The following is a 25,933-nucleotide window of genomic DNA, read 5'->3' on the forward strand; positions in this document are numbered from 1 at the left end:
ATTTGGAGGATAAATGCAAACATTCTGAATAAAACAGAAGTTAAAGACACATTAAAATTAGAAATTCAATCTTACTTAGAATACAACGATAAGGTTTCACCAGTAATATTATGGGATGCCTTAAAAGCAGTTGTTTGTGGTAAGATCATAGCCATCTCCTCTGTGTTAAAGTAGTGCAGAAAGCAAAAGCTACATGAGCTGGAAAGTAAACTTAGAAAAATAGTGAAAGAAAACTCAGTTTCACTATGTAATTCAGCCAAGATAAAAAATAAAAGCAGTACAGAGGGAGATAGATGTAGTAAATACAGAAGAGGTTCAAAAGAACCTTCTATTTACAAAACAATGGTATTATGACACAGGAGGCATTAAAGCATTAAAACGTCTGTCGTACAGGTTAAGAAAACAACAGGCAGAAAGAACAATTCACAAAATTAAACATCCAGTAAGATATAGGATAGAAACTAACCCTGAAAAAAAACAATGCTTTGAAGATTACTATCAAAACTTGTATTCCCAACCCAAAGAATGTAGCAGTAAGGAAGCCATTGATATATTTTTAGCAAAATTGGAGCTGTGCCAAGTTACAAATGACCAAAATACGAGACTCATATCATATATAACTAAAGAGGAAGTTGAACAGGCCATTAAAACACTAAAAAATGGTAAGGCCCCTGGGGCGGGCAGATTTAATTGTCAATGGTACAAAATTATGAAAGAACAACTTGTCTCAACATTGGTAAAAACATTCAACTGGGTGTTGGAAAAAAGAACTATACCACCTTCATGGAATGAGGCTATAATTTCTATAATTCCTAAAGAGAATAAAGACAAATTAGAATGTGGGAATTACATAATACCAGTAAGTGTACTTAATATTGATTAAAAACTTTTTACCTCCATAATCTGTAAACAACTAGAGACAGTTCTACCAGAAATCATCCATAAAGACCAAACTGGTTTTATTAGACAAAGACAAACTCAGGACAATATTAGGAAAACTTTATTGATTATGAAATATGTAAAAAAAAAAAAAAAAGTAATCTGGAAACACTTATAAGTTTGGATGCAGAAAAAGCGTTCGACTCCATGAGATGGGAATTTCTATACAAAGTCATGAGCAGATTTGGCTTCCATTCCGGTATAATTGACACAGTCACTGCACTATACACTAGACCAACTGCTAGGATTAAAATCAGTGGAGACTTGACAAAATCTATCAGACTAGAACGCGGAACCCATCAAGAATGCGGGACCTCTGCCCTTCTGTTTTCTCTATTTGCCCATTTGACATTTTTGAGTTTCAAGACATTAAAACAAAAATATAGGTTGGGTCAAGATAATTTTTATAGGTATCTACAAGTCAGGCATTACTTTGATCAAAACATTAAAATTATAATGGAAAACAGTGAATTGGGTTTTGTGGAAACTTTTTCAAGAGAAGGTGGGAGACGGAAGGCAGTGTACTTATTCCTAGTGAAAATTGGGCAAAAATGTGTCAACTGCAGTGGACCACAACAATCTCCAATACATGGTGAGAGTTTGGATGGAGAAACCTAATGAGATACTTTATTACACCAATTCAAAAAAGGCACCAGGGAAGTGGTGATTCATGTTGGAGGCTTTGTAGATCCTCTGCGGCCAATCATTATCATATCTTCTGGGAATGTAATGTACTAAGGTCATTTTGGTCCTATATTTGTAATCATATAAATAACATTTTTGGAGTTAAAATCCCCTGTTCATTTCAGTGTATATATTTGGGGGATGTAAATACGCAAAATTGGAAGAAGTCTGATATAAGATTGTTGGCAATTGTTTTGATTGCTAGCAAAAAGGCAATTACAAGAAAATGGTTAAAGGTCGAACCACCATCACAGGACTGGATCAATATAATCAATGAAATCTACAACATGGAAAAACTGTCATCCAAGTTCTATGAACAGTGGTCAAAATGTACTGAATATGTTAAACCAACAAGATCTGACTTTTTGTAAGGTTTTGGAAGTATGATTGATACATGGGTTTCCGGGGGCCCTGTTGTCCCAGTGGCGCTGGTGCGGCTGACCCAAATTAACTTAACTATATACGTAAAAGCATATATATTAAATAATAATAGATAAATTGATAATAATAATAGTAACAAGAATAATAATAAAAATTACTATAATAATAAATAATTAGGTTAGCAAAGTGGCAAACAAGGATCTTTGATCTTTGGAGGAGTCGGGCACCCCAACGTTGCTGAAAAACTGTACTTCAGTAAAATTGTCTAAATCTGGGTACTCCCTGACCTGGTTCTTTTTGGACCCCTGATATACTCTTATATATCATATATATCTTATGCTTTTTCCTTCCTCTTCGGTACTCTCCCCATGTATGTGGTTTTTTTTTCTTTCCTTTTCTTTTTTGTTTTGCTTTTGTTTTGTTTGTTTGTTTGTTTGTTTGTATTTGTTGCACTGTTGTTCTCTAAAATTTAAAAAAAGAAAAAGAAAAGATAAAAACCTGGTTATATGCCAGTTTAGTCCAACACGATCTGTATTGACTGGTCTTTTCTAGATCAGAATACAACAGAATGGCTGTCATGTGTTTTACTGTTGGGATGCATAAAAAGACAAAGTTATCTGTGTTATATAGTAACAAAATATTTAAAATTACAGCATGGGAATCCCAATTCAGCTTTAAGATATGCACAAAACATATTAGGCGAAAATAAATTCCAACTTCAGGTTCTTTGGTTACTCTTGTCTTCACTCTGCGCTGTTGTTGTTTTCATGGCTAAAGGTGAGACATGGGGAAAGGCTCATAACCAGCCCCTTTGTAGAATTTTTGAAAAGCAGAGGTATTTATACCTGCTCTGAATGGCCACACTTGATGGCAGTTGAGAAGCCTGGCTTCACAGAGGGGGTGTTGTTTGACCACCCAACAGACTCTACAATTGTCCTTTTTTGGCTCCAGGGCACACCTGCTTCTTTTCACCTGCCAGTACTGAGCTTCAGTCGGACACATAAAGCAAAAGAAGTATTTCTGGTGTTTCTGAGGTGTTTGCCATCTGTGTGTTAACCCCTCAAGAGACTAGCAATGTTCTTGCCTGGTGCATGCATGGTGCTGGGTGTAAAATCTTAAAAGGGAAACTGGAAAAGAAAGGTATCGGAGAATTTTGATGAGTAATAACTTACAAGCATCAAGCAGCAAAGATTAATATCTTAATTTAGGACCTAGCTGAACTCCACACAACTTTAAGATGAATAATTGGATGAGGCCTAATTGGTCAAACTGAATGACAACATCTTGGGGGAGTCACTGAATTTTAATTTTAATTCAAAACATCTGCCCAGTAACTGGCCACTGAAATACTGAATCATATAGAAAATCTAAGTCTGTGGCTACATAGGGTAAATAGCAGTTTCCCAAAGACTGGACTAACCCTAAGAGTCCTTAGTGTTCACACATTTGAAGGCATCAAACATCTGTTTTACTTTTGCAGGAAACAGAACAGGCATGATTGGCAGCAGTTCTCTCCCTCCTCTTCACCCCCGCCCTGTCGTAATGGCTTGATCCTTTCATTACGGCGCTGGGGGAAGGTTTTCCTTAAGGGCACTTTGTTTGGCACACAAAATGTTTTTTTTCTTGAATGCTCACACACAACTGGGGCTTAATAAAGACCATCAGCACATTAGATCAGCAACTGTGTGAGAAAATTTTTCTAATTCCTCGGGCTATAAACTATTGCTTATTTAGATACTGTAGCTTCAGCAATTTTTCATAGGTCAATCTATGACAGAGGACTTTGTGGTTTGTGTGACTGATGTTAATATTATTATTGTGCTTCGGTGCAATTGTTTCAAGATTATGTAATTTTGAATCAAAAGAAACCCTGGTAAATGCCTGGTTTTCCTAATAATTAACCACAAACTGCTGAATCTCCTGTGACATGTTTAAGATACACGTGATTACATTATTATGGAAGAATGACATTGTAACATCATCGATGCCACAATCTTGACTGTGCCATCTGGGTTATAGTATTGTTATTTTTAAAGGTAGATGGAAATACAGAATTGTTTTGTGGTTAATTATACCTTTCAATACTTGAGGAATACACTGTTCAAAAGAATATAATGACACATCAGTTCTCAAAAGAAAAAAGATCATGTGCGATATCTATACTGATATAGACTGGGTAATGTGTTGGGTATGAAAGGATTCCACATTGTTTGATAGAAATGAAAATTATCAACCTGGAAAGGGCTGAATTCAAAGACACGCAAAAATCAAAGTGGAGAAATGAGGCAGCAGGCTGCTGCAGCAACTCAAAGTGTTGCTCATGCCTTTGTGCAGTCCCCACATGCTTGTATACATGCCTGAAGTTGGGGCATGCCCATAATGAGACAATGAATGGTGTCCTGGGGTTTCTCCTCCCAGATCAGGATCACTGCATCGCTGAGTCCTTGAACATTCTGAGGTGCAACCTGATAACATCAGATGGACTGAAACATAATGAGTGTTGGATTTAGGTCAGCTTACATTCATCTCATCCTGCACTGACTTTTGTTACTTACTGTTCTCCAGTCTAAGCAACCCTGCATGACTTGCAGATTTATGCCTCAGGTAGAGTAACTGTTGGACACTTAAAAGGTCAAAGAGGTGGTCTTATATCACTCCACTACTACTGTTCATTTGCTCACTCCCTGTCTTTTTAAAGTTTTCGTTATTACAAAGCATTTCATCGAAACTCACTGTTTGGTCCTTAGGCTGAACACCCACCTAAGGACTCAGCCTAAGGATTCATTGAACTCAAAGCAGTCTGGCCATTGTCCTCTGACCTCTGTAGAATTACTGACCCTTTTTTCCTTGGTGCAAGTCCCTACAACTAGATTTACTAACCCTATGCAAATTTGCGTAAATTCCCTGAACCTAACACTTCCTAGCACCCCACTGAGATTTTCACAGGCCTTCAGCTCCATTGTTCTCCTGCTTTTGTTGTGCAAACACACCCTTCCCCAACCCCCAACCAGGAGAGATCCAGAAGGTCTTTCCTTCCAATCATTGTCAGACTCAAAGTACCTGCAGCCTACAATACACCTTGGTAGATTCTATGTGCAATATTTCTCATATGCAATATTAGTTATTGCCAATCTTTGTCACTACATTGCATTCCTGTTCATAAAGATATATACACAGTGTTGTGCATATACACAATATGCACGTGTCCATATTTATGTCTCCAGATTGTTTGTATAGTCCACTACTCTTGGTACAGTTTTTATTTTTGCTGCTTTTGTCTTGCACTGTCCACTTTTCTGCAATGACAATTTCCTGGTTGTGTCTTGTGTGCTTTTGCAGCGTTTTTTTTTTTCCAGGTGTTTTTCTTTTTGCAGCATTTTTCTTTTTGCAAGTGTTTTCTGAATTTGCAATCCATTTGGCCTCTCAGGGCCACTGTAAATTTTTGCTATTTTTACATGAACAGGCAGAGGAGAGAACATGCAAAGCTGGAGAGATCACACATGTCACTCATGTCATTGTATTAGCAACGTTTCATTCTGTTTTCACACATTTTTTTTATAAATTAAACAGACTTGTATTTCCTTATATTGTGAATGTGTGTCTTTCATATTTGCAGGTCAGTCAATGTGTGGGATATTTTGTATAGATACGCGAGGCATTTTTGAAGGTTGTAACACAGATTTTTCTCCTGCCTTGGATCTGAGGTAGTCTGAGTCAACAAATGCAAATGTGCCAGGCCTCAAAGGTGGTTTGCACAACAAAAGCAGGAGGAGAATCGAGCTGATGACCTGTGAAAATCTCAGCAGGGGTGAATAACACCTTGGGACTTGCACCAGAAAATAAAAAGTCAGTAATTCTAGGTTTTAGGTTCAGGGGATTTACGCAAATTTGCGCAGGTTTAGTAAATCTAGTGTTAACCAGAGATGGGCAGTAACGTGTTACTTGTAAGGCGTTACTGTAATCTGATTACTTTTTTAAAGTAACGAGTAAAGTAAGGGATTACTATCGCAAAAACGGTAATTAGATTACTGTTACTTTCCTGTAGGAACGCTGCGTTACTAAAACCATGATTTTTTTGCGAGTATGTCTCATGACAATGACGTAAGCGAGTGCGACGTTCGTGACAACAGCTGTGTGCAGATCAACAATGGATAATATATCGAGTGCGGGAGAGAGTATGAGCGTGCAGCGTTTAAAGCGTGGAAGTACTGACCTTACTTTGAGTTTGATTCCATAAAAAGTGACAAAAACATTAGTGTCCGTTGTGTGTGGGAAGAAAACTTCTTTTTACAGCGAAAAAAAACCCCCTAAACAAGCACCGAGTAGCTACGACGTAATGGGAAATTCACAGAGAAACTCGTGGATTCTTCCACTGACCGCTGCGGCACACCTGCACCAGGGTAAACCTCCGCCTACCCCACTCCTGCTTTACAGGTGAAAATAGAGCAACAGGACCGATGAGTCTTTGATTTTATTTGTTTTCTGCTGTGTTTTACTTGCATCTATTTGAAAGACTGAGTGTAAACACAAAAAATATTTTATTTTATGTGCTGGAATGTGCAGAAAATAGGTTTAAATGTTAAACTAATTTCTTCAAGTCAGAGAATCTTATATATAATTTAATTTTTACTTGATGCATAAAATTAAAAGATTAAAACTAATAAAACAAGTTAAAAAAAGAGACTTTTCGATTTGATCACACTTTGTATGATGATGCAGAAAAAGTAGAATTGGGCTGAAAGATCTATCGCTTTATTACCTATTCGGGTTGTAAATCGTGTTTTTAAAAAGTAACTAAGTAACTAAGAAACTAAGTTATTAATTACTTTTGAAAATAAGTAATCAGTAAGGTAACGGGATTACTTTTTTGGGGAAGTAATTAGTTACTGATTACTTTTTTCAAGTAACTTGACCAACACTGGTGTTAACAAAGCATTTTCACTCGGAGAACTGCCACTCACTGAATAATTTTCCTTTTTAGACCATTATTTGTAAACCTCAGAGATGGTTGTGTGGGAAAATCACAGGAGATCAGCAGTTTCTGAAGTACTCAGACCAGCCCATCTGGCACCAGCAACAAGACCACATTCAAAGTCACTTACATCACCTTTCTTCCCCATTCTGATGATCACTTTGAACTTCAGCAGGTCATCTTGACTTTGTTTTCCAAGTAACTTCCAAGGAACTGGCTCATTAGAAACAAAGGGGTCAATGAGTGTATCTGTTCACTTGGTTATTTAAGTAAAATGCTTGCACCAGCTGCTTTTATGCGCTTTACCTCTTGTTACTTCAATTTCTGATTCTTTTATCATCTGCCTGTTTTAGTTCTTTCTGCCTTCTTTACTTCTAAGTGATTTTATGTTGAAATTACTGATGTGACACTGGGTCTGTCAGAAATGTATTTCCTCCGAGCAGAAGAGTGTGATCACGCTGCCCTCGTCGAGCGGTGATTTGTGCAGCTTTGCTGCCAGCGGGACAGAGCCTGTGGGTCTACGATGGGGCTGACAGACACAGATTTATCAATTAAAAAAATAAAATATTTTTAAAAATTTATTTAATTTATTCTGCTGGAATAATTATGTATCTTCAAAAAAAAGTCAAAATCACCCTTGCTGTTGTGTGCTCAGACAGTGATATTTAGTTAGGTTTTTTTCTCTCACATCATGCTCAAATACTCCTACTCTGTTAGCATAATTAATCTTAGGCCTGCACCTTATGTAATGACATTGGCATTTTGGTTTAGAGGGATCTCAGTGAGCTCCCAGGTGAGTGTGTGACTACCATATAACAATGCCAGTCTTCTTAAGAACGGTGACTCAGTTTCTCCAAATATGATGAAAAGCTGCGTTCATAATCCTCTGAAAGGAGTTCTTCAAGTACAGAGTAATGAACGAGCCCACCTGTGGGCATGTCGTGACGAATGGCACTTTACCTGCTCACATGTGGTAATGTCTATCTAATGACAGAAAATAAGTCAATGGGGGAGGGGTAAAACACTGTTTAGTACTGTAAGGCAGCAAAAAGAGAAAAAGAAAAAAAAACAGGTTAAAATATGTAACAGCCCTCTGCACCGTTAAAAGGCAACAGCACCGCAAGTGGTTTTCCGCTTTTTAGTAATGCCAACAGTGAGTGCTGTGTTCACAGCATGCTAAGGTTTCTCTTAAGTTCTAGCAGACTGAATGATTTGGTGCGCCTACAACACACATGGTCGCCGCCTGGTTGCATTAATCTTGAAACACTTATATTACATGGCCAAAAGTATGTGGACACTTGAGCCTTCATCTCAAGGATGTTGGATGGGGTTGAGCTCAAGGCCCTGTGCAGGCCAAATTCTTCCACATTAGGCTGAAAAGAAGATTTTGTTATGGGCCTGGTTTTGTATAGATGGGCTTATTAAGGAAGGTAACAAATGTTTTTGTTTACAGGTACAGGTGCATGCTAGTGTGATGAAAACAATAGGAAGTTACTGCAGCACACCTTGTTGATTTGGCATAGATAGGTAAAGTACGGTACTGTGCAAAAACCCTAATTTCTTAATGTTTTCCTTCCACGTAGCCAGACTTTCTTGTATATTTGTTAAAGTTGAACTGAGCAGTAGTATTTAGTTGAAAAGTGTCAAAGACAATATAATTTAACAGGCAAAAAATGTTTGGGCTTTTTTTTTTTTTTGCACCAACAAGGTGATTCCCAAAGATCTGTAGCTTCATCAGAAATGGTCTCTGTGGATGGATGGCTCCTTGACAGCCATCCATCTACTCAAGAAAAGGGAGAAGAGGCTGCGGTATGCCAAATTACGCAAGATCTGGACTGAAAATCATGTGGCAAAAGGTTTGATAGAGTGATGAGTCATGGTTTGGGGCTGCATTTTCACCAGTAGTGTTGGAGATCCAAATCAAAATGTATGAAATTATGATTGGTCTCCCCAGAGCACGGACATCAACATTACTGTAGCAGAGTAGGATTATATTGACAGAGAACAGAACACAAGGCAGCCAACGTCCAAAGAAGAGCTTTGAATGACCTTTAAGAAGCCTGGAGAACTATTTGTGAAGACTACTACTCGGTACTAAGAGAATAGGCTGTGTTAAAGTGGTCATACTAAATATTGACTCTTTAGAATTATAAAGACTCTGTTTTTGCCTAATATACCAAACTTCCATATACAGTTGCAGAGGTTTGAAGAAATTGTTACACCCTTTTCCCATTTCAGTAGCAAAATATAAGGAATCAATGAATTCAAGACTTGTAATTGTTAAAATACTTGAAATATAGTTGATTGACTTTAAAAAGTAAATTCAGTATGTCACATGTTATATTCTGCAGGAATGCACAGCCGAGTTTCCTTTAGGGTGGGCTATAACATGTGTTAGCTTCCAACAGTTACGGCTGCCTCTGCAAGCTGTTTTACAACCCACCTCCCCTCAAGTGCTCTAGTTCCAACATTTCATGTTATTCAGGTTATTTCTGACTTATTCAGTGCCATCTCTGTTGTCACTGATGCCTGCTCTGTTGTGAGACGATTCTTTTGCTGCTTTTGGGGAGGCGTGAGAACAGAGACACCTACAAAACTAAATTACTGCAGTTTTGTTTTGATTGATGTGGTACAGGCAGAATCTCTGGTTAAATACAGCAGTACACCTTGAAACTTGGGCCTTCTTATCAGTAACAACAGAAATCAAAATGAAGCGGGTATGAAACAGTGGGCAAGAGTTGCCTCCCTGCCAACCAGGTGCATTATTAAAACACCTTGAGAATCATTACTTTAGGTGATGAGCGTTTTCTATATTGTCTCCCAACAGATGAAGTGAACATCCTGCAGGAGCTTTCTTTTCATATCACAAACAGCAGTAATGCCTCCATGACTGTGGGTGAGAGCAAGTGTCCAGTCCTGCAGGTGGGACAGTACTCCACCTTGGCCCTCCCTCTGAGACAGATCTTCATCGATGGGTAAAATGTCTTCTTCGTCTCTCACTTTTTCCTGCTCTATCTTGCTCTTGTTGAAGGTAAAGTTAGGAAAAAAATCATAATGGTCATTTTTCCAGTCCTCCTGTGAGTTTTCTGTTTATTTTTATCGTGTGACATTATAATTAGCAACATGTTTCTATCCACTGGTGTTTATAGTACAATTTGTGCCCACACATGCAACTTATTAAAGAGGACTTAGCTGTAATATTTATCCTTTGAGTACCAATTATATGGCTAAGTGATGTTTTTGTGTTTAGGTTTGAAGATGAGTTCAGTTTGCTGGTACAGTTGCAAAGTCCTCAGAGGGAAGAACGAAGTGTCTTCACTATGCTCAGCCCCGACAATCATGTCATGCTGCAGCTGCGGATCAGTGCTCATGCCATCATCTTCATAGGAACGCAGCAGAGACACTATGAGTGAGTCCACTTCTTGATTTTTTTTTCTCCACCCAGATTATTTTGAAAGTGAGTAGGGCTGTACAATATGGGCAATATAAAATCAGATAATTTTCATTAGTGGTTTCTAAATGGCACCATCTGGAATAAATGCACCCATCCATAATGGGCATAGAAATTCAAAATAAAAGAAGAAAAAAAACAACCCAAAAGTGTCTTTTAATTCTTATGGAATGAGCGTCAACAATCATTTGTTGAATTTTATGACTACAAAATTGGTTTCCGCAGTGCAATCACTGATGAAGAAGCCTTTCTGTGCTTGCAGCGGAGGGTCTGCCATTATGGCTCACGTCCTCGGAATTACATCTGAGGTGCTTTGGCACTGCGAGGAGAATAGTGCGCAGACCACTACTGAAAGGTGCAGGTTCATTGCACCCCTGTAATCAATAGCCTTTCTCTGGCCTCCTCTCTAATCAAGGACTGATAGGGCTGCAGTGACTCACCTGCCCTGGATTGCAGTTTGTCGGTGGGAAAGGGGCAGACTGGCAAATAGGAAGGGAACTGAGTTTGTTGGCACTAAAAGATACCAGCACAACAAGCCACTTTTCTCTCTATCTGATCAAGTCCGGCCCTGTCTCTGATTAGATAAATAAATTGGCTCACCTTTTCAGTCCATTTTTTTTGGCAGCCAAATCTCCCTTTTCTGTTTTTTCTCTCTTCCATGCTCATTGCTCTGTACACACATGCCTGCGTTTCACTCACTAAATAAACTGTTATATAAGTAAAGTTCCTGTCAATCCAAAAACTCTATAGTTGGTGTGATACAGTCATACAGTCTCCTGTTTTGGATGAGTCATGACGAAAGAGAACCATGCAAGTTTTCCTTTAGTATCACACACCAAGAGAAAAAAATCAAACTGTAGTCTGATATGTTCAAGCTAATTTGCTGTACTTTGACATTGCACGTCCTGTGATGTGACTGTTATGCACATCGCATCTTCGATGGTGCAATGATTTATTGTGCAGCCCTAAAACTGAGTATAAATTATTTTTGTGTCGAGTCCCGTGAAACCTCTTTGGCAGATAAAAGGAATTATTCAGAAGTGATTAAAAATTGCTCAAAGTCTGCCAGCAAGATACCGCCAAGTGAGTGCAAGGTTTTTTTGTCAGTGATGGGTACCATCACTGACAAACTCCAGATGTTGAGGTATTAGAGAACAGCTCATGCCCGTTCCTGCTTCATAGCAAAATTGTATGCAAATTTGTTGGTTAGACAAAGGAGAACTCTGTGGAGGTATATTTGTCTGCAGCCTGTGTTTCTATTTGAAGATGACTGCTTTTGGCTGTCTCTTTGGAGAAATGATTTATTAGGTAACTCTTGGCAGGTTTCTCCTCTAAAAGAACCACAAAGCTTGAAGCAATACATCAGTGCAAGACAGCATACAGAAATGAGCCAAAAGATAGACATACACAGATACTCTAGTTATCTTGTACTGTTTGCACATGAATGATTGTATTTCAGCTTTTTTAACAGGAAGCTGCATGTCTATCAGGTTTCTACTATTAGAGTTTGGCTAGATCCAGAGATCAAGTTGACCTGTTTGATTCTGTGAATGTTTGAGGTCTTTGGTTAAATCACAGAGCGGACATACAAGTGGTTGGATCTGACTTTCATGAAGTACTAGCTGGAACTAGACTAAGTATACAAGGAGGTGACCTTAAAGGGGAGATCAGCCAAATTTAATTTGGGTATTTTAATTGATTTTTTATGTGCTGTCACAGGACTTACACACATGCCCACACTGAAAGACATGATTAAACCTTCTCAGAGAACAAGAGCTCATTCTGTTTGTTTGTTTGTTTGGCTGAGCCTGATGAAAGAAAGCAGAATGTGTGGAGTCCTTGAGATTTAGACGGCACCCAGATGTCAACACAAAGTTATCCTACTATGATTACAGTGCCCAAAGCATTTTTTGAACTCAACTGCTTTGTCACATTCGTACAGGAACTTTAAGACACAAAGCAAATGATCTGCGTGTCTCTGTCTGTCAGGTTCCCGGTTAGTGGTTTGTCTGATGGAAAGTGGCACCATGTGGCCATCAGTGTGGCTGCCAAGCGGCTCGCACTCTATGTGGACTGCTCTCTGCTGGAGAGAGTGGACTGGGTTTACCACGGCATGGGGATCAGCACCGACGGCCTGCTCATGGTTGGAGGAATTATCGAGAGCTTTGAAACTCCGTTTGAAGTAAGTGGCTCTGCAACTTTTTGACTGATGAAAAAAAGAAGGGGCTCCAGCCCTGACACCTCTGTTTATTGTACATAGACCCTGACAATATCCGGTATGATTGGTCCTGTTTAGATTTAAAACATTTTATTTATTTGTTTTATTATTTGTTTCTTGTTGCACTTCATATGAATAACAACTTTGCTATGCAACGAACAGATTAAAGCAACTATTTCCAAACAGATGGCCATGTGTGATGTCCAGTTGATTTTCTTTTACTTTGAAAAGTTATGAATTCCTGTTCATCCTTCTAAAAGTAAAGAGCAAAGGAAGGAGCACACATTCCACCCATGTATCTTTTCGTCACAGACCCAAAGATGCTTGGAAACCATGTTTTTGATTTTAAGCAGAGAATCTGTCTGTAGACATGCTTGCATATTGACTTAAGCGTGTACTGTTCATGTTTTGTTTTTGCATTTATTTTAATGTGTTTCATGCATCCAAAACAGACTAAAATGGGTGGATTCAGCATCTGGATGTATGCAATTGATCCAGAAACATGTGGACTTGTTCTTGTGATTAATCAATGGTATTAGTCATTGTCGCTTGATAGATATCCAAACAAATTCTTCAGGAGATCTGTTCATCGTCACACTGTTGTTTTTACGGTGTTAGCTTCTATGATGGTTTCATTGTTTTTTTTATTTCACTTTAGCTTTTGTTTTGCTAAAACGTTCTTCAGCCTTTTCTGCTTTCTTTGTATGTCTGCATCTTCCTGTGTGCTCTCTGATTTTGACCTCTTTCAGTTAACCAGTTAACCATTTTGAAGGTTATTTTTTTCAAGTAGGCTTCTGTGTTTTTAACTTTCCTTAGTTTTGTTTTTTGTGGAGTTTTTTTTTTGTTTTTTTTAGTTAACCTGTGTCTTATTATCCTTCTGCCTGGTGTTCATTTAGGATGTGTGCCTCTGTTCAGTCTTTGATCTTTGGTTTGCTGATGTCTCATTATTTTAAATTGTTTTCTTGATACCTTTTTTGCGTTTTGTTTCTTTTCACCACTAATCTGTGCTTCCTTATTTTCATTCACCTGCTGGGCTTCTCCTAAGAATTGTGTTATCAAATGTGACATTGATAGTTCTTTAAACTTTTATGTGAGCATCTCAAGAGCATTTTGATGGCCCGTAATGCATTGTAGATATTAGTTGCTATAACAAGCTTTGTGGATATAGCTTGAGGATCAGAGCAGGCAGTGACTGCATCACAGTGGGGGTGAGGACGAGTGTTATAGAGGTAGCATCTGGATTTGTTTTTAGCAACAATTAAAATGGATTTTCCATCCATCTATCCCATGGCGACAGATCCCTGAGGTGCTGACAGTCTTATCTCTGGACAATCTTTTGTGTTCGACACAGTGAAACCATATATTAATGAACTCTGCACTTATATGCAACTATTACTGCCATCCAGTGCAGCATGAGTAGAGCTTCTCAGAATAATTTTGTTTGTTCTGGATTAGGTTCTCATAAAAAAATGATTTTAAAGAGAGGCAAAATGTGTGGCATGTTGAAACAGGAATTTCTGGGTGCTTTGCTTTGCTTCGTGCTGTAAATAAACAAAATAATCTGTGATTTGCTAAGTGCTAAAGTGTGTGCTCTTAAAATGGATTTGATTACTTGTACATGATTGCTTTAGATATGCACACGCTGCATACTTTAGGCTACATTGTAAAGATCCAGGAGTGACAGCTGCATTTGGTTTTGAAGAAAAGTCTGTTGTATATTTCAATCACCAATTACATTAATAGAAATATTTGTCCTTCATGAAAATGTACTGCAGATGCATCTGTTTAGCAGACATGTGTTGTTTGATCCCCTGTCTATTTCAAGGTCATCATGGGATTTTTCTAACAGAGATACTTGAGATTTGGTTCTTCTTCAGAGGACATGAAACATCTCTAAAACTATCTCTTTATATACAGTAACACAGGTCTGGGTTAAATAAAACATAACATTTCTCAGATGGATTTTCCTTAAAGTCCTTACAGACTGTGTGTCTCTTACTTTTCTTCTGTAAGCAGCTGAGATCAAATAGCTTGTTAAAATGCATTTTACTTTTTCCAAAATGGACCTGGAGTTCATTGCTTTCATTTGGATAAACAACGAGAAATTTGCATAAGGAATGTAATTTCTACAAGTATTGTAAACATTCATGTATGGTTTCACTTACTTTAGGTTCAGTAAGTCTCAAAGTCATGGGCATCTATCTCCTAAACAACGGAACTTATGCCATGCTGCACTCACACAAACACAGAGGCATGCTCTCACCTACCATCACATTCTTATTAACATAGCCTGAGGACAGAGGTTTGCTCATGATTTGTTTTTCTTGCTTGGCCTGACGGAGATTCACTGGAAAAGGACCCTGGGAACTGCAGTGAAATGCATGACCTGCAGTAAACCCTCTGTGTGTGTGTGTGTGTGTGTGTGTGTGTGTGTGTGTGTGTGTGTGTGTGTGTGTGTGTGTGTGTGTGTGTGTGTGTGTGTGTGTGTGTGTGTGTGTGTGTGTGTGTGTGTGTGTGTGAGCGCGCGTGTGTGTTCACCTGACGGCTTTTGTCTGTTCATTTGGGTTTCATTATCTTCACATTCAGTATTGGGGTCCTTAACATTACTTGTTACTTTTTTTTAAAAGCAGTGGAATTCATTACTTAATTATACCCTGGAGAAAAAAATAGTTACATTACTCCTTACATTACTTTTGTGTTACTCTGTAAAATGTCATGAAATGCACTGTTATCATCTTTTTAAAATGCTCTGATATTTAAGTGACAACTTCCACTCCTGAGAGTATAAAATGCAGCAGAGATGTAAACCTTTTCACGTTCATCTGACTAAATTTATCACAAAGCAGGTTGTTGCTACATGTTCAGGTGTAGTTATTGAAGTGCTGCTGAATATTTATGCAATACAATATTGTATAATTAAAACTGCAGATGTAAAGTTTCTTTTGACAACATTTTAAAGGAATACATAAATATGGTGGCGTATGTTCTAATGTCTGGCCGTTTGGCAGTAGAAGCTTCTGTATGCTTTGCTGGAATAGCATCAGGGGTGACTGTTGATTTTTAGTGTGCCTCAGGCTCTCTGCATATGTCTTACCTCACCAGTATCACTAATGCTCAGTAGATGGGTGTTGGTGATCTTCTGGGCAGTTTCAGTGCCTTCTGGTATTTAGTCATGGACATCCCATTCCAGTTTGTAATGCTTCCAGTTAGGATCCTTATTAATGTTCCTCTGTAGAAGTGAGCTAGAACTTGGCATGGTAATTTTAGGCTTCTCAGATTTCCTTAAAAGCTTTCTTTCCCACATGTAACACAGATGAGGAAAAGTTTTTTGAAATTAAATATTAATATTAAAATATTTTGATTTTTTTCTTTCAAATATTGCAACTTAATATCACCGCAGTTCGGTTATAGGTAAATTAAGTTAAACTTCTAGTATGTCAGGCTATCCAAACTGATATTTCACGGGGATAACAAGCAGGACATGAAGAGACATTTACTTTTTTGACATTGTGTTTTCAGACTGCATGTTTGGTTGCTCTTTAATTTCTCTGTGCAGGGTCATCTTCGACAGCTGGCCTTCCTGATGGGAGATCCAGATGCTGCCCAGCAGCACTGTAGCCACCACCCACCCCTCTGCAGTGTCACTGCCTCCAAGCTTCCCCGCTTACCACGCACCAACAACCCGCTGCAGGTGAGGAACGCTGATTTAAAGAAACGGCAAAAGAAATTAAATCAGGAACATTTTCTTTTGGCTTGTATACACAGCAGCCCTCAAACATGTCACTGAGGTATTTAAGGTGAAGCCATCCATGTCTTTTAAAGCCCACAACACAAACACTCAGGCTCCTGCAGTTAATTCACTGACAGCAGGCACTGCTATATAATTTAATATAAGCAATATGAAAGATCACCAGAGGATTTAAAATAAAAACTGCACTGACTCCTGTGGTTTTGATCCAGTCTGGTGAATTTAACAACTCGTGAGTGTTGTTCATCAGTGCAGGCTTGAACAGTCTTTGTTTGTGGTTTTTTTATTTAGAAATTGTTGCCTCTGTTTCCACACAGAATATACTGTTGTCCTCAAATGACCTGGAGAACCTGCTGGGGGATCCAAAGGACAAGTCTTTTTTGAGCTTTGACCGAACTGTAAGTAGGATATTGGGTGTCTTAAGTGTTAATTGTTAACCAGAAATTCACTTTTAATTCGCATGTTAGAAACAGTGAAAAAGTGCAGTTACCTGGTTTCACAGCTGTCGCCCAGTGCTGTAGTGACAGACTATGGGCAGCTTATAACCAGTGTATAGATACACCAACCACTGGTCTGGTTTACATAGGTTCTTTTTTTGCCATTAGTGTCTGTGTCTGTGAAACCAACAGTCCGTCAGTCTGCAACACTCTGTCATTAATTAGCCATGCTGTCCTGAGCCTCAGGCGTCAGACGCCTCATCCAGCAGTCCCACCTTCTGTCTTTGGCTGACTGGTCCACTTCACATGGTTGTGTGTGCTGCATATGTGTGTTTAAGTGCTTGATCTGTGAGACACTGTGTGTGTCTGCTCACCGGCCTTTGTTGTGGCCTGCAAGAGGCCTCATTCCTTCACTGAGGCTAAAAGTCTGCTTTGATAAATTGTAGCAATGGCTCATTTCTTTTGATCTTTACCAAATGCAGTTTGGGATTGGATTAGTGGTTTTATTTTGAATATTTAAAATGAAGTAATAATCAGCACAGCTGATTCCCATACTATGTGTAATCAGCAGCTCATCTGGATTCAAATGAGAGTATTGTTTTCTGAGCATCAGGACTGGACTGAAACTGTCAACTTTTGTTCAGAACAACATTACACATGCCAAGGTGGGTGGAGCCAGGGAGCCCCGTCCATCTTCTATGTGCAGAGGTGAAGAAGCTTGACAGAAGAGTAGGGGGGTTAGGGGTCACTGACAAGAGGCAGACTAGTCATTTGAAGTGTGAAAAGTGATTTCCCCCTGTTGTTAAAGTAGTCACCTGATTATTTCCAGTAAATTAGCTTTTGGATGATCTGATGGATTTTTGGTATGCTGTAAAGTTTCTCTGCTGTTTATATAAATAATATCTAAACACTATCTCTCATATTGTTCTGTTTCCTTACTGCTTACTGCTCAAACTATAGGCTGTATGTGAAATATTGATATGGCCACCAAGAAATCCCTCGCCGGTTTGTGGATTTGCATTTTATGAAGCTTTGAGGGGTTTTCATTGAGGCAGTCCTGGTGTTTTTAAACCACATCTGACAAGCAAAGTTTGGATCTAATGAAATAACTGAGAAAACCAGACTTTCCCCTGCTAACTACTTGTGACTGACAAGTTAGCCAATGAACATAGCCGTAATGTTTTATTCAACGTATTCCAGAAACTGGGAAGAGTCACCAGGAAAATGCTTAATGATGTCATGAATCAAGGTAGCCAAAGGCTGGCTTTCTCATATAAATGTCTTCTCGTAACTAGAGGAGTCGCCTCCTGCTGGCAGCAGCAAGAAAATACAGATTTAAGACTTTTTACCCATGTTTGCTTCACTTTTCCAACTTGGAAGCTAGGTCTATATTTTATACTTTCTGTATGCTGTTGCCTTAGTTTTCTGAGCCAGAAGTGACCATATTTGGATGAAATAATGAGAAATCATGTAGCAGTGAACATTGTACCACTCGTTTAGTAACCTGCATTTACAAAATGTATGGACAGGGATAGATAGCTGCTAATTCGTGCTAAGTAAAAAGTTAAGACGTTTTAAGTGCACAGCAGTCCAAACCTTTCTGTCAAATCATTGCATTAAAAAATACTCCAAAAGGTGAAGCCTAGCTCACAGATAGTTTGCTAGTTGGCACTCATCTATTACTTAAATCAGCCTAGGAAGTGTAAAATTAGCCTGGTCTAGTACCAGGCTGTAGAGTTGTTTATTTCTGCTGAAAAGTTGGGCATTACAACATGTAAATATTGGAGATAAACTTACTTTTAGAATCAGCCTCAAGTGGCCATTTGAGGAACTTCATTTTCCTCGTCTTTGGTGACAATTTTGAGGACAGGCCAGGTAGACTGAATGTTGAATCACTATTGGTGATGAGTGCGAGCACACATGTAATGATAAGTTCACGGCCAGACACAGACATCATATGTTTTTGGCCATGCAGTGATTAAAAGGTAATTAGACGTGAAAATGAACTGTTAACATTAATTGCAATATTGATTGCTTATCAAATAAAACCGCCTTACTCTCTGTGCCAGCCGATTCATTTGTTTCTACTTAAGATCGCTCAGTGTTTAAAATCATGTCAGTGATGATGAATGTTTAATCTCATCAGCACATCCCACATCAGCCTTAGGATGCCAAAATGTGCATACACATACTATTGTTCACGCACATGAACCAAACATTTCTTGAAAGGCATATACTGGCACTCGTAGAGTGTTTCTGGAATCACCATATGAGGAAAACAAAGAGGGCTACATATGTTTCGAAACAAAGGACAAAACAAAGCTGGTTTGAATTTACATTTTTGTGTTTACAAAACATACCTTAAATAATCAGTGAGGGTCTGTTTGTCTTTAAAAAATGCAGCAGTGTATAGCCAGAGAAGCTACTGCAACAGACCATGCCGTGCCACGCTAGCCCCGCCAGGCAGAAGCTTCTACATCAGGATGGCATTGGGATTCCTTTTTGATGATGTACATGACCGAGACCTCTCCTGCTGTTTTGTGTTGTCGGGACTTTTTGGGTTTTTTCCAGGAACAAGCTGCTCCAGATCCGTCTTAATAGTCACTGAAATCTTCTTCATATGGCTGCATCACATTTTCTCACGTAATTATCTCTCTGTCTGTTCATCTGTTTCTGTTTTCTGTTTTTTACTGCATCTGATTCCGTCTTTCCGTTTTCCATGTCTCTGTCCTCTTCTATCTGTTTAAGTCTTTGCATCCTTGAGTTTTTGTTTTTGTTTTTGCTTTTGCTTTTGGAATTTTTGCATGGCATTGTTGGGCAACTAAATAGCTGTACTTAGCTACAAGTGAAAGTGAGTGATGATTACGGCTTATCATGTAGGTAACAATAAATCCATGAATAAGGATATAATTGTTTTTTCTGCTGTCTGTCTCTCATTACAGCCATGCAAACCATGCTTGCGGTGGTAAAGCTGCCTCTGGCTCTCTTCTGGTCCCTCTTCCCTTCTTTAAAAAAATACATTTCTAAAGAAAGTAAATATAGCAACACATTAACAAGACCTATTTCTCTTTTGTTGAGGTCTGCTGCAGTCGCCTTTGAAACCTAACATTTCTGACTGCTGGGCCTCTTTGTTGGGGTTTCCTGATTTGATGAATGTCCCTTCTGGGCCCCCGTTGACAGGTACTCTCTTTAGAGACATGGCTTTCAACCAGTCAATGTACAGCACCTCAAATGTGCACAAAGATTTTAAATGGCACTGGAGGTCAGGGGCCTTAGCTAAATATGTAATCACAAAGTCAGCGCTAACCTGAGTGTAATCTGACCGCTTTGAACTTATAATTAACTTGTCCCGTATTAGTCAGAGTTACTTTGTTTTGCAAATTCTCTTTGTCATTTACAGCTTCTCAAATTGTGAACACATGTTGTTTTTCACCTATTTTACATACTCACTCAGGTCAGAGTTTTCCTTGTACAAGACATTTAATGTTAAGTCATCGATATGTACTGTGGCACATTTTTAAGGGCTGTTTTATATTGTTGGCAGACTTTTATTGGGATAAAGAAGTAGTCATCAAAATGGGTTCAAGCTGTGCTATTAGTGCATGTACAGATAATAAAATGAGAAAGTTGTGAATCTTTTTCCCTTTCTTTACTTTCTCCCACTTCATCTTTGGGCCAATGGAAACTTCTCAAACTGTTCCTGCTGCTGTGTCACCTGACTCATGAGTCAGCTAGCTCATGAACATGGATAAATATTTCAGTCCAGAAGAACCCAAATGTTGCTGTATTGATGTTAGGATTACACAGAAGTCCCTGAAAATGTTTCAGCATGTGGGGGTTCCCTGCCCGCAAAAAGTTAGAGAACCACACGGTTAGACAACTGATCAATTGTTGGAGTAATCAACATATTAGCTTCCCAACGTTATAGTCTACTAGAAGGCATGTGTTCAGATTTCTTTCCATGTGCAAAATGCATGTTTTTCAGAAAGAGGGGGGGAGGAGGTAGTGCTGGAGAGCATGACAAAGCTTGCATTTGATTGTTTCTCTATGTTGAAGGTTACCAGGCAACTGAAACCAGTTTGTTGAAGGGGTTTTATAGTTACAGCACTGCTTACACACGATTCCTAACAGTGTCAGAGAGAGACAGGGAAACACACACACGCCTATAATGTTCCCTGTTCCATGTCTTGTCCCTTCCAAGTGTTTCCGTTAGGGTCTCTAGAGAAGTCCCCTTTCATAAAGCTTGTCAAACAATGGCTTTTAACTGTCCCACTGAGACAAAAGCAAAGAGGTTTGGGAAAAATGATCCATCATTCTGACACTTTTCCATGACTCGCTTAAACTGGCGATAATGACTTGTTTTACGTGAGGTGTCATTTTTGATGTCATGACGTAGCCTTAGCATTGAGGAGTGTGCCTGTTAATGAATTACCCATTTTAGGTTGATAAATGAAAATATTTTTTTGATGGAACAGATGTGTTAACATGGATTTACTGTCTTATTTACATATGTAGCAACTTAACTCCCTTTTCCCCTCATTTAACACCTGACCTTTGGCTGAAGACAAATGCTAAGACTGGGTCATCCAGCTGGTCTGAAGAGACTGTAAGATGGTCAGGTTAGCCTGGATTCAACCCTATGAGGACATGAGATACTTCTTCAGTGATTAAGGAGGTTATTGCTATTGTAGTGTGTGTTTGTGCACTTGTATGGACAGAAAGTTTGGAAATTATCATTGATCTCTTCCATCCTAGAGGCCTCTTTAGTGGCTGGTGGGGTGTAAAGCTGCTGCCAGTCAGGCTTCTGTCAGAAGGGAAAATACAATACAGTATAACTAAACTGAATTTATATTTTTGGACTTTGAAAGCGATTCTGTTGCTGATTCTGTCATGCAGTTGCATTAACTAACTCACCTCTCTGGAAGTGATTCCTTGCAGAAAATGGTTAAAAAGGTGTTAAAATGCGTAAAATTTCAATTTTCACAGGGTTTTTTTTTTTTTCATTTCTTGATTGGTAAGGATGTTAATAAGGAGTAAGAGATAGTCCAACATTATTTGATCATGTTTGGAGCAGTGCCTGACTAAATTGGGAGTGCAGTTCACATGTGAAATGTGTATAATTAAAAAGTCTGTATGTTTAACCATGTGTTCAATAGGCTACAGGGCTTAATGGGTTAACAAACAAAGAAAAAATCCTTTTTGCAAACCATTCCTCTCATATCGCATTATTGTGAAAGTCAACATCTTCTCATGCCAGAATACTTCACGTTCCTTTATCATCTTCACCCTAATAAACCGCACATAAAGCGGTTCTAGATATTAGTTGTGTCACATGTCAACTGTGACCTCGCCACAGCCGGTCACCATTTGCACTGGTGGCTGGGGTGCCCTCAACCTATTGCAATCTCCTGCTGAGTGATACATGTTGCCACTTGAGAGTAAAAGAAGCTGAAATAGAAAGGAAATCTTGACAGATGTTACAGTAATTCCTGCACTCATAGGCTTGTTTCTTCGACCTGCCCACGCTGGCTGCGCATCATGTTGCAAAAATCCCAAGAAACATGACAAAGCAAGCTGCGCTACAAAGGGTGGAATCAGTTTTGGCATATGCCACCAATGGTTATCATGAAAACAGCAAAAATAAAACATGTTTTAAGTTACCGGTTAGCATTAGCAAGGTTGCATAGAAAATTGAATATACAAACCAGCGGATGCATCCCGCATGAGGCAGATACCTGTTAATAAGTGCTAAGTAACATGTTAAAAAAATACTAGAAATCTACTCAGCAAAACTTCTTTTTCACAGGCTGTTAGCACAATTAACCACAAAACTAGCTGTGATGTTTGTCAGATAATTACATTAATGAGGATATAATTGGCCCTTAGAGCAGGAGGGTGGTTAGGAGCTCCAGTTTAGTCACTAAAAATAGCAAATGCAAAACTGGCAGTCTGCTAGTCTGCTGTTGCTTTTGGCATATATGTGTCATTTAAAGTAGCCAAGCTCCTAATAATGCATTAATTTAAATCTTCTTTTGAAATGATAGGTAGGCATTTTAACCAAGGAGTTTATGGAATTCACATTTAAGCCAGTTACAAGCAGCCATCTGAGAAACTCCTCGGAGGTTTCAACCAATGCTGTTCACATGGTAGCTTCCCTCTTTTTTTCACCCTTGTGTTAAGTTATCGCTTCATTAGGATTTACTTGGAGCCATATCTTCAAAAGGTCAATAAAATCTGTTTCACAAAACACTTTGAGATCTTTCCAAACTCTCCAAGACTGAGGTCTCTTCAACCAAACTGTTGATACACTGCAGTGCAAATATGTTGGAACAGATAAAAAGTTATTTTCCTCAAGACAACATAATAAAATAAAGATTCATATTAAAACAATCATCTGGTGGGATTGATTTTGGCGCTAAAGCCATGCTTTTCTGTTGTTTTCTGTTGATACATCAAAGGCTCAGTGAAGGGCATGCAATATTTGCTATTTTCAAATATTGCCTAATTAGAGAGCGAGGATGAGAAAGCATGCTTTGTGTATCTGATTAACATTTCTTTGTTTTTATGTCAACTCGATGGCCCTGTTATGCATGTCAGCATACATCCAGCAATCATTTTTCATCTACGTAGCAAGGTTTATAACTGTTTCCAATATAAAATAATTACAGGCAAGTCAAACTGTGAAGTACAAAAGGGAGCAGAGATGCTTGGATAAAAGTGAGGGAGGAGATGGAAACAGAGGATTGAAGAAATGTTTCCGTAGCCACTTCTTTCCCTGTGTCGCTAAGCAGCACAGAACCGTTTTCTCCACATGAGAAGCCCCGACATGCTTGTACTGATAATTTTCCACTCCGCATCTGTAATTTAGAACAGGGCATCTAGGCTGTGATGATAAATGGTTACATGCTAGGTGATGAAAACTTGTTATACAAGTGCTACATCAGCGCATTAGTTTTCACGAGGGCAGAAATACCTGTGATTCAAGTCCCAGCTGTTAAAGTTCAATAAAAGTTGCGTTTTCAGTGCAGACACAAGAGACCTCTGGAAGCCATTATGTGGTGAGGAAGAAGATTTGCCGGGAAGTAGTTTAAAATTAAAAAGAGATCACTGATTTCCCCCCTAGCCTGCACATCTGCCGCGCAGTTCAAAAGCATCCACAGAGGTTCTGTTCACCCTGAATCAACCTCCCCCTGCTCTTGTTTATTTATATCGCTGTTTGTCCTAGACCACCTCGCCTTTTGGTCCTAATAGGCATGAAGTAATGCTTCCGGTGACACTGAGGTGCCCTGCTGTTTTTGACTTTAATGCAGACGGGGTCTCCTCTCTGCATCGACACAATAAATGTAAATCAAGCCAACCTCAGAGAATCCACAATGAATATTTCCCCTCACAAGTTCTCTCAGCTGTGGTTATTTCACTGAATCTGGGAACTGTGGCTTCCCCTCCCCTAATTCCACCACAGGTTTTCTTTTTTTTATTGTGCATGCCTCTAACCATGTGCAAAAGCAGTGGGGATTCCCTCACATCTTCCTTATCCCTGTTTTCCTTCATCGCGCTCTGCTCGGTTGGAACGAGCAGTCACTGCATTCATTCAAGCAGATTTTTAGTTGCCCGTGATGTTGCGGTTTGAGTTTAGTGCCAATAGCTTGCTGCGATCAGAAGTTCACTCACAACCTCAGTCTTGGTTAGTTAAGAGCTGGCAATTTGGATGTTGTGGATTTAATATGTTTAGAACAGCCGTTGCCTGCTCTGACATTGTGTGGGTGAGAGAATAGAACATATTTATTATTCACAAGAGTTCAACATTCAAATTGGACCCACATTGCAGTTGTTACGGTCACTAGTCGTTCTCAACTATTACCCAGGCCACCCTGAGGGTTAATTGGCTGTGCTAGTCTCTTCATGAGCCAGATTAGATGTATTATTATTATTATTATTATTATTATTATAACCTGTATGGTTGGGTGGTGAGTGTGTACCCAGTAGGTGTGTGGGTGTGTCTCCTGGGAGCTGGATCAGCCTTCTGCGCAGAGGTCTGCCTTTGTGTACAATTGGAGCTGAGCTCAAGTGCAGACAGACCCGCAGTGTCTCCTGCAGTCATGCCCTACCATGTTGGCTGGTACTTGCTCCTGGGATGCCTATTGCTGGATTTATTGGGGTTGCATGTACAAGGTCAAAGACGACAGGATGGAAAGGTACTCCCTACTACGGCTCATACATGTACTGCTTTTAACCTTTTCTTTGGAGTTTTCTGTTCTGATGCAAAGACTCTGGACAGGAGTAAAGTGCACTCAGTGTGGAGGTGCTTTTAATTTAATCAATTTACTTGGCTGAGGATGCTTTTGGTTCTAATTAATTCAAGGTTGCAACTGATGTGATTTTCAACTTATAAATACCCTAAAGATGCTCATAAAAGCAAGCTTCTAAAACCTTAACTCTTTAATTATTTGTCTTATGCTTAAACACGCTTGAATTCTTTTTTAGTAACACTTAACAGTATAGTGAGATTCTCATTTCTCACATTAATCCAAGCTTGTGAACAGCACATGGAATACACTTTCCTGTGACCCTTCAGCCTCTTCTCCTGGTCTCGAATCAGGGATTTTTCATATGTAACGGAAACAATTTGCATTGCCGATGAGAACATTTAGTAGAAGAGATACACCCCTTGGTCACTTTCTTGGATTCAGAATATTGCATTAGACAGATGTACCCCTGCATGGTTTATGGTTTGCCTGGCTAACTCTTCTGTGGAGGCTTCAAACTACTTAAAAACAAAGGAAAATTTGAACATCAATGCACCATTTTTTGTGAAAACTATGATTCATGGGAACATTAGTGACAGTCATTGCCCATTTAGAAATGTTCTGTTGGTTATTTTATTATTTTATTATCTTTTTTTATATTGTTGTGGATGTGAGAGTTATTCACAAGGGCTAGTGTCTGTGTCGGCCTCCATGAGAGAGCATTTCTGGTCATCTGGCAAATCCAGCTACCAGTACTTAGTAGGCTGGAGAGCAGTTTTATTGTGCAAGAAAAGTTTAGGTATTATTCCTCTTCTCCATAATGCTTTATGATCTTATTGTACATTCCCAGACCACCA

General features: G+C 39.0%; 1 protein-coding gene across 2 annotated transcripts in view; it reads left to right on the forward strand.

The window, feature by feature from the left end:
* The window catches only part of si:ch211-196i2.1 (uncharacterized), a 110,448-nt gene that overhangs the window by 27,741 nt on the left and 56,774 nt on the right, over positions 1-25,933 (forward strand). The window contains exons 2-6 of one of the 2 annotated variants that reach the window (XM_087843522.1): positions 9,804-9,951; positions 10,227-10,385; positions 12,417-12,609; positions 16,202-16,336; positions 16,711-16,791. In XM_087843522.1, coding sequence (XP_087699648.1) covers positions 9,804-9,951; positions 10,227-10,385; positions 12,417-12,609; positions 16,202-16,336; positions 16,711-16,791 — 716 coding nt within the window. Of the gene's footprint in view, positions 1-9,803; positions 9,952-10,226; positions 10,386-12,416; positions 12,610-16,201; positions 16,337-16,710; positions 16,792-24,926; positions 25,026-25,933 lie in introns of those variants that run through there. The other variant, XM_087843521.1, reaches the window with a different exon arrangement.

Source organism: Neolamprologus brichardi, chromosome 7 (genome assembly GCF_056152115.1).
Source record: "Neolamprologus brichardi isolate AB-2024 chromosome 7, ASM5615211v1, whole genome shotgun sequence".
In the NCBI taxonomy this organism is placed as follows: domain Eukaryota; kingdom Metazoa; phylum Chordata; class Actinopteri; order Cichliformes; family Cichlidae; genus Neolamprologus; species Neolamprologus brichardi.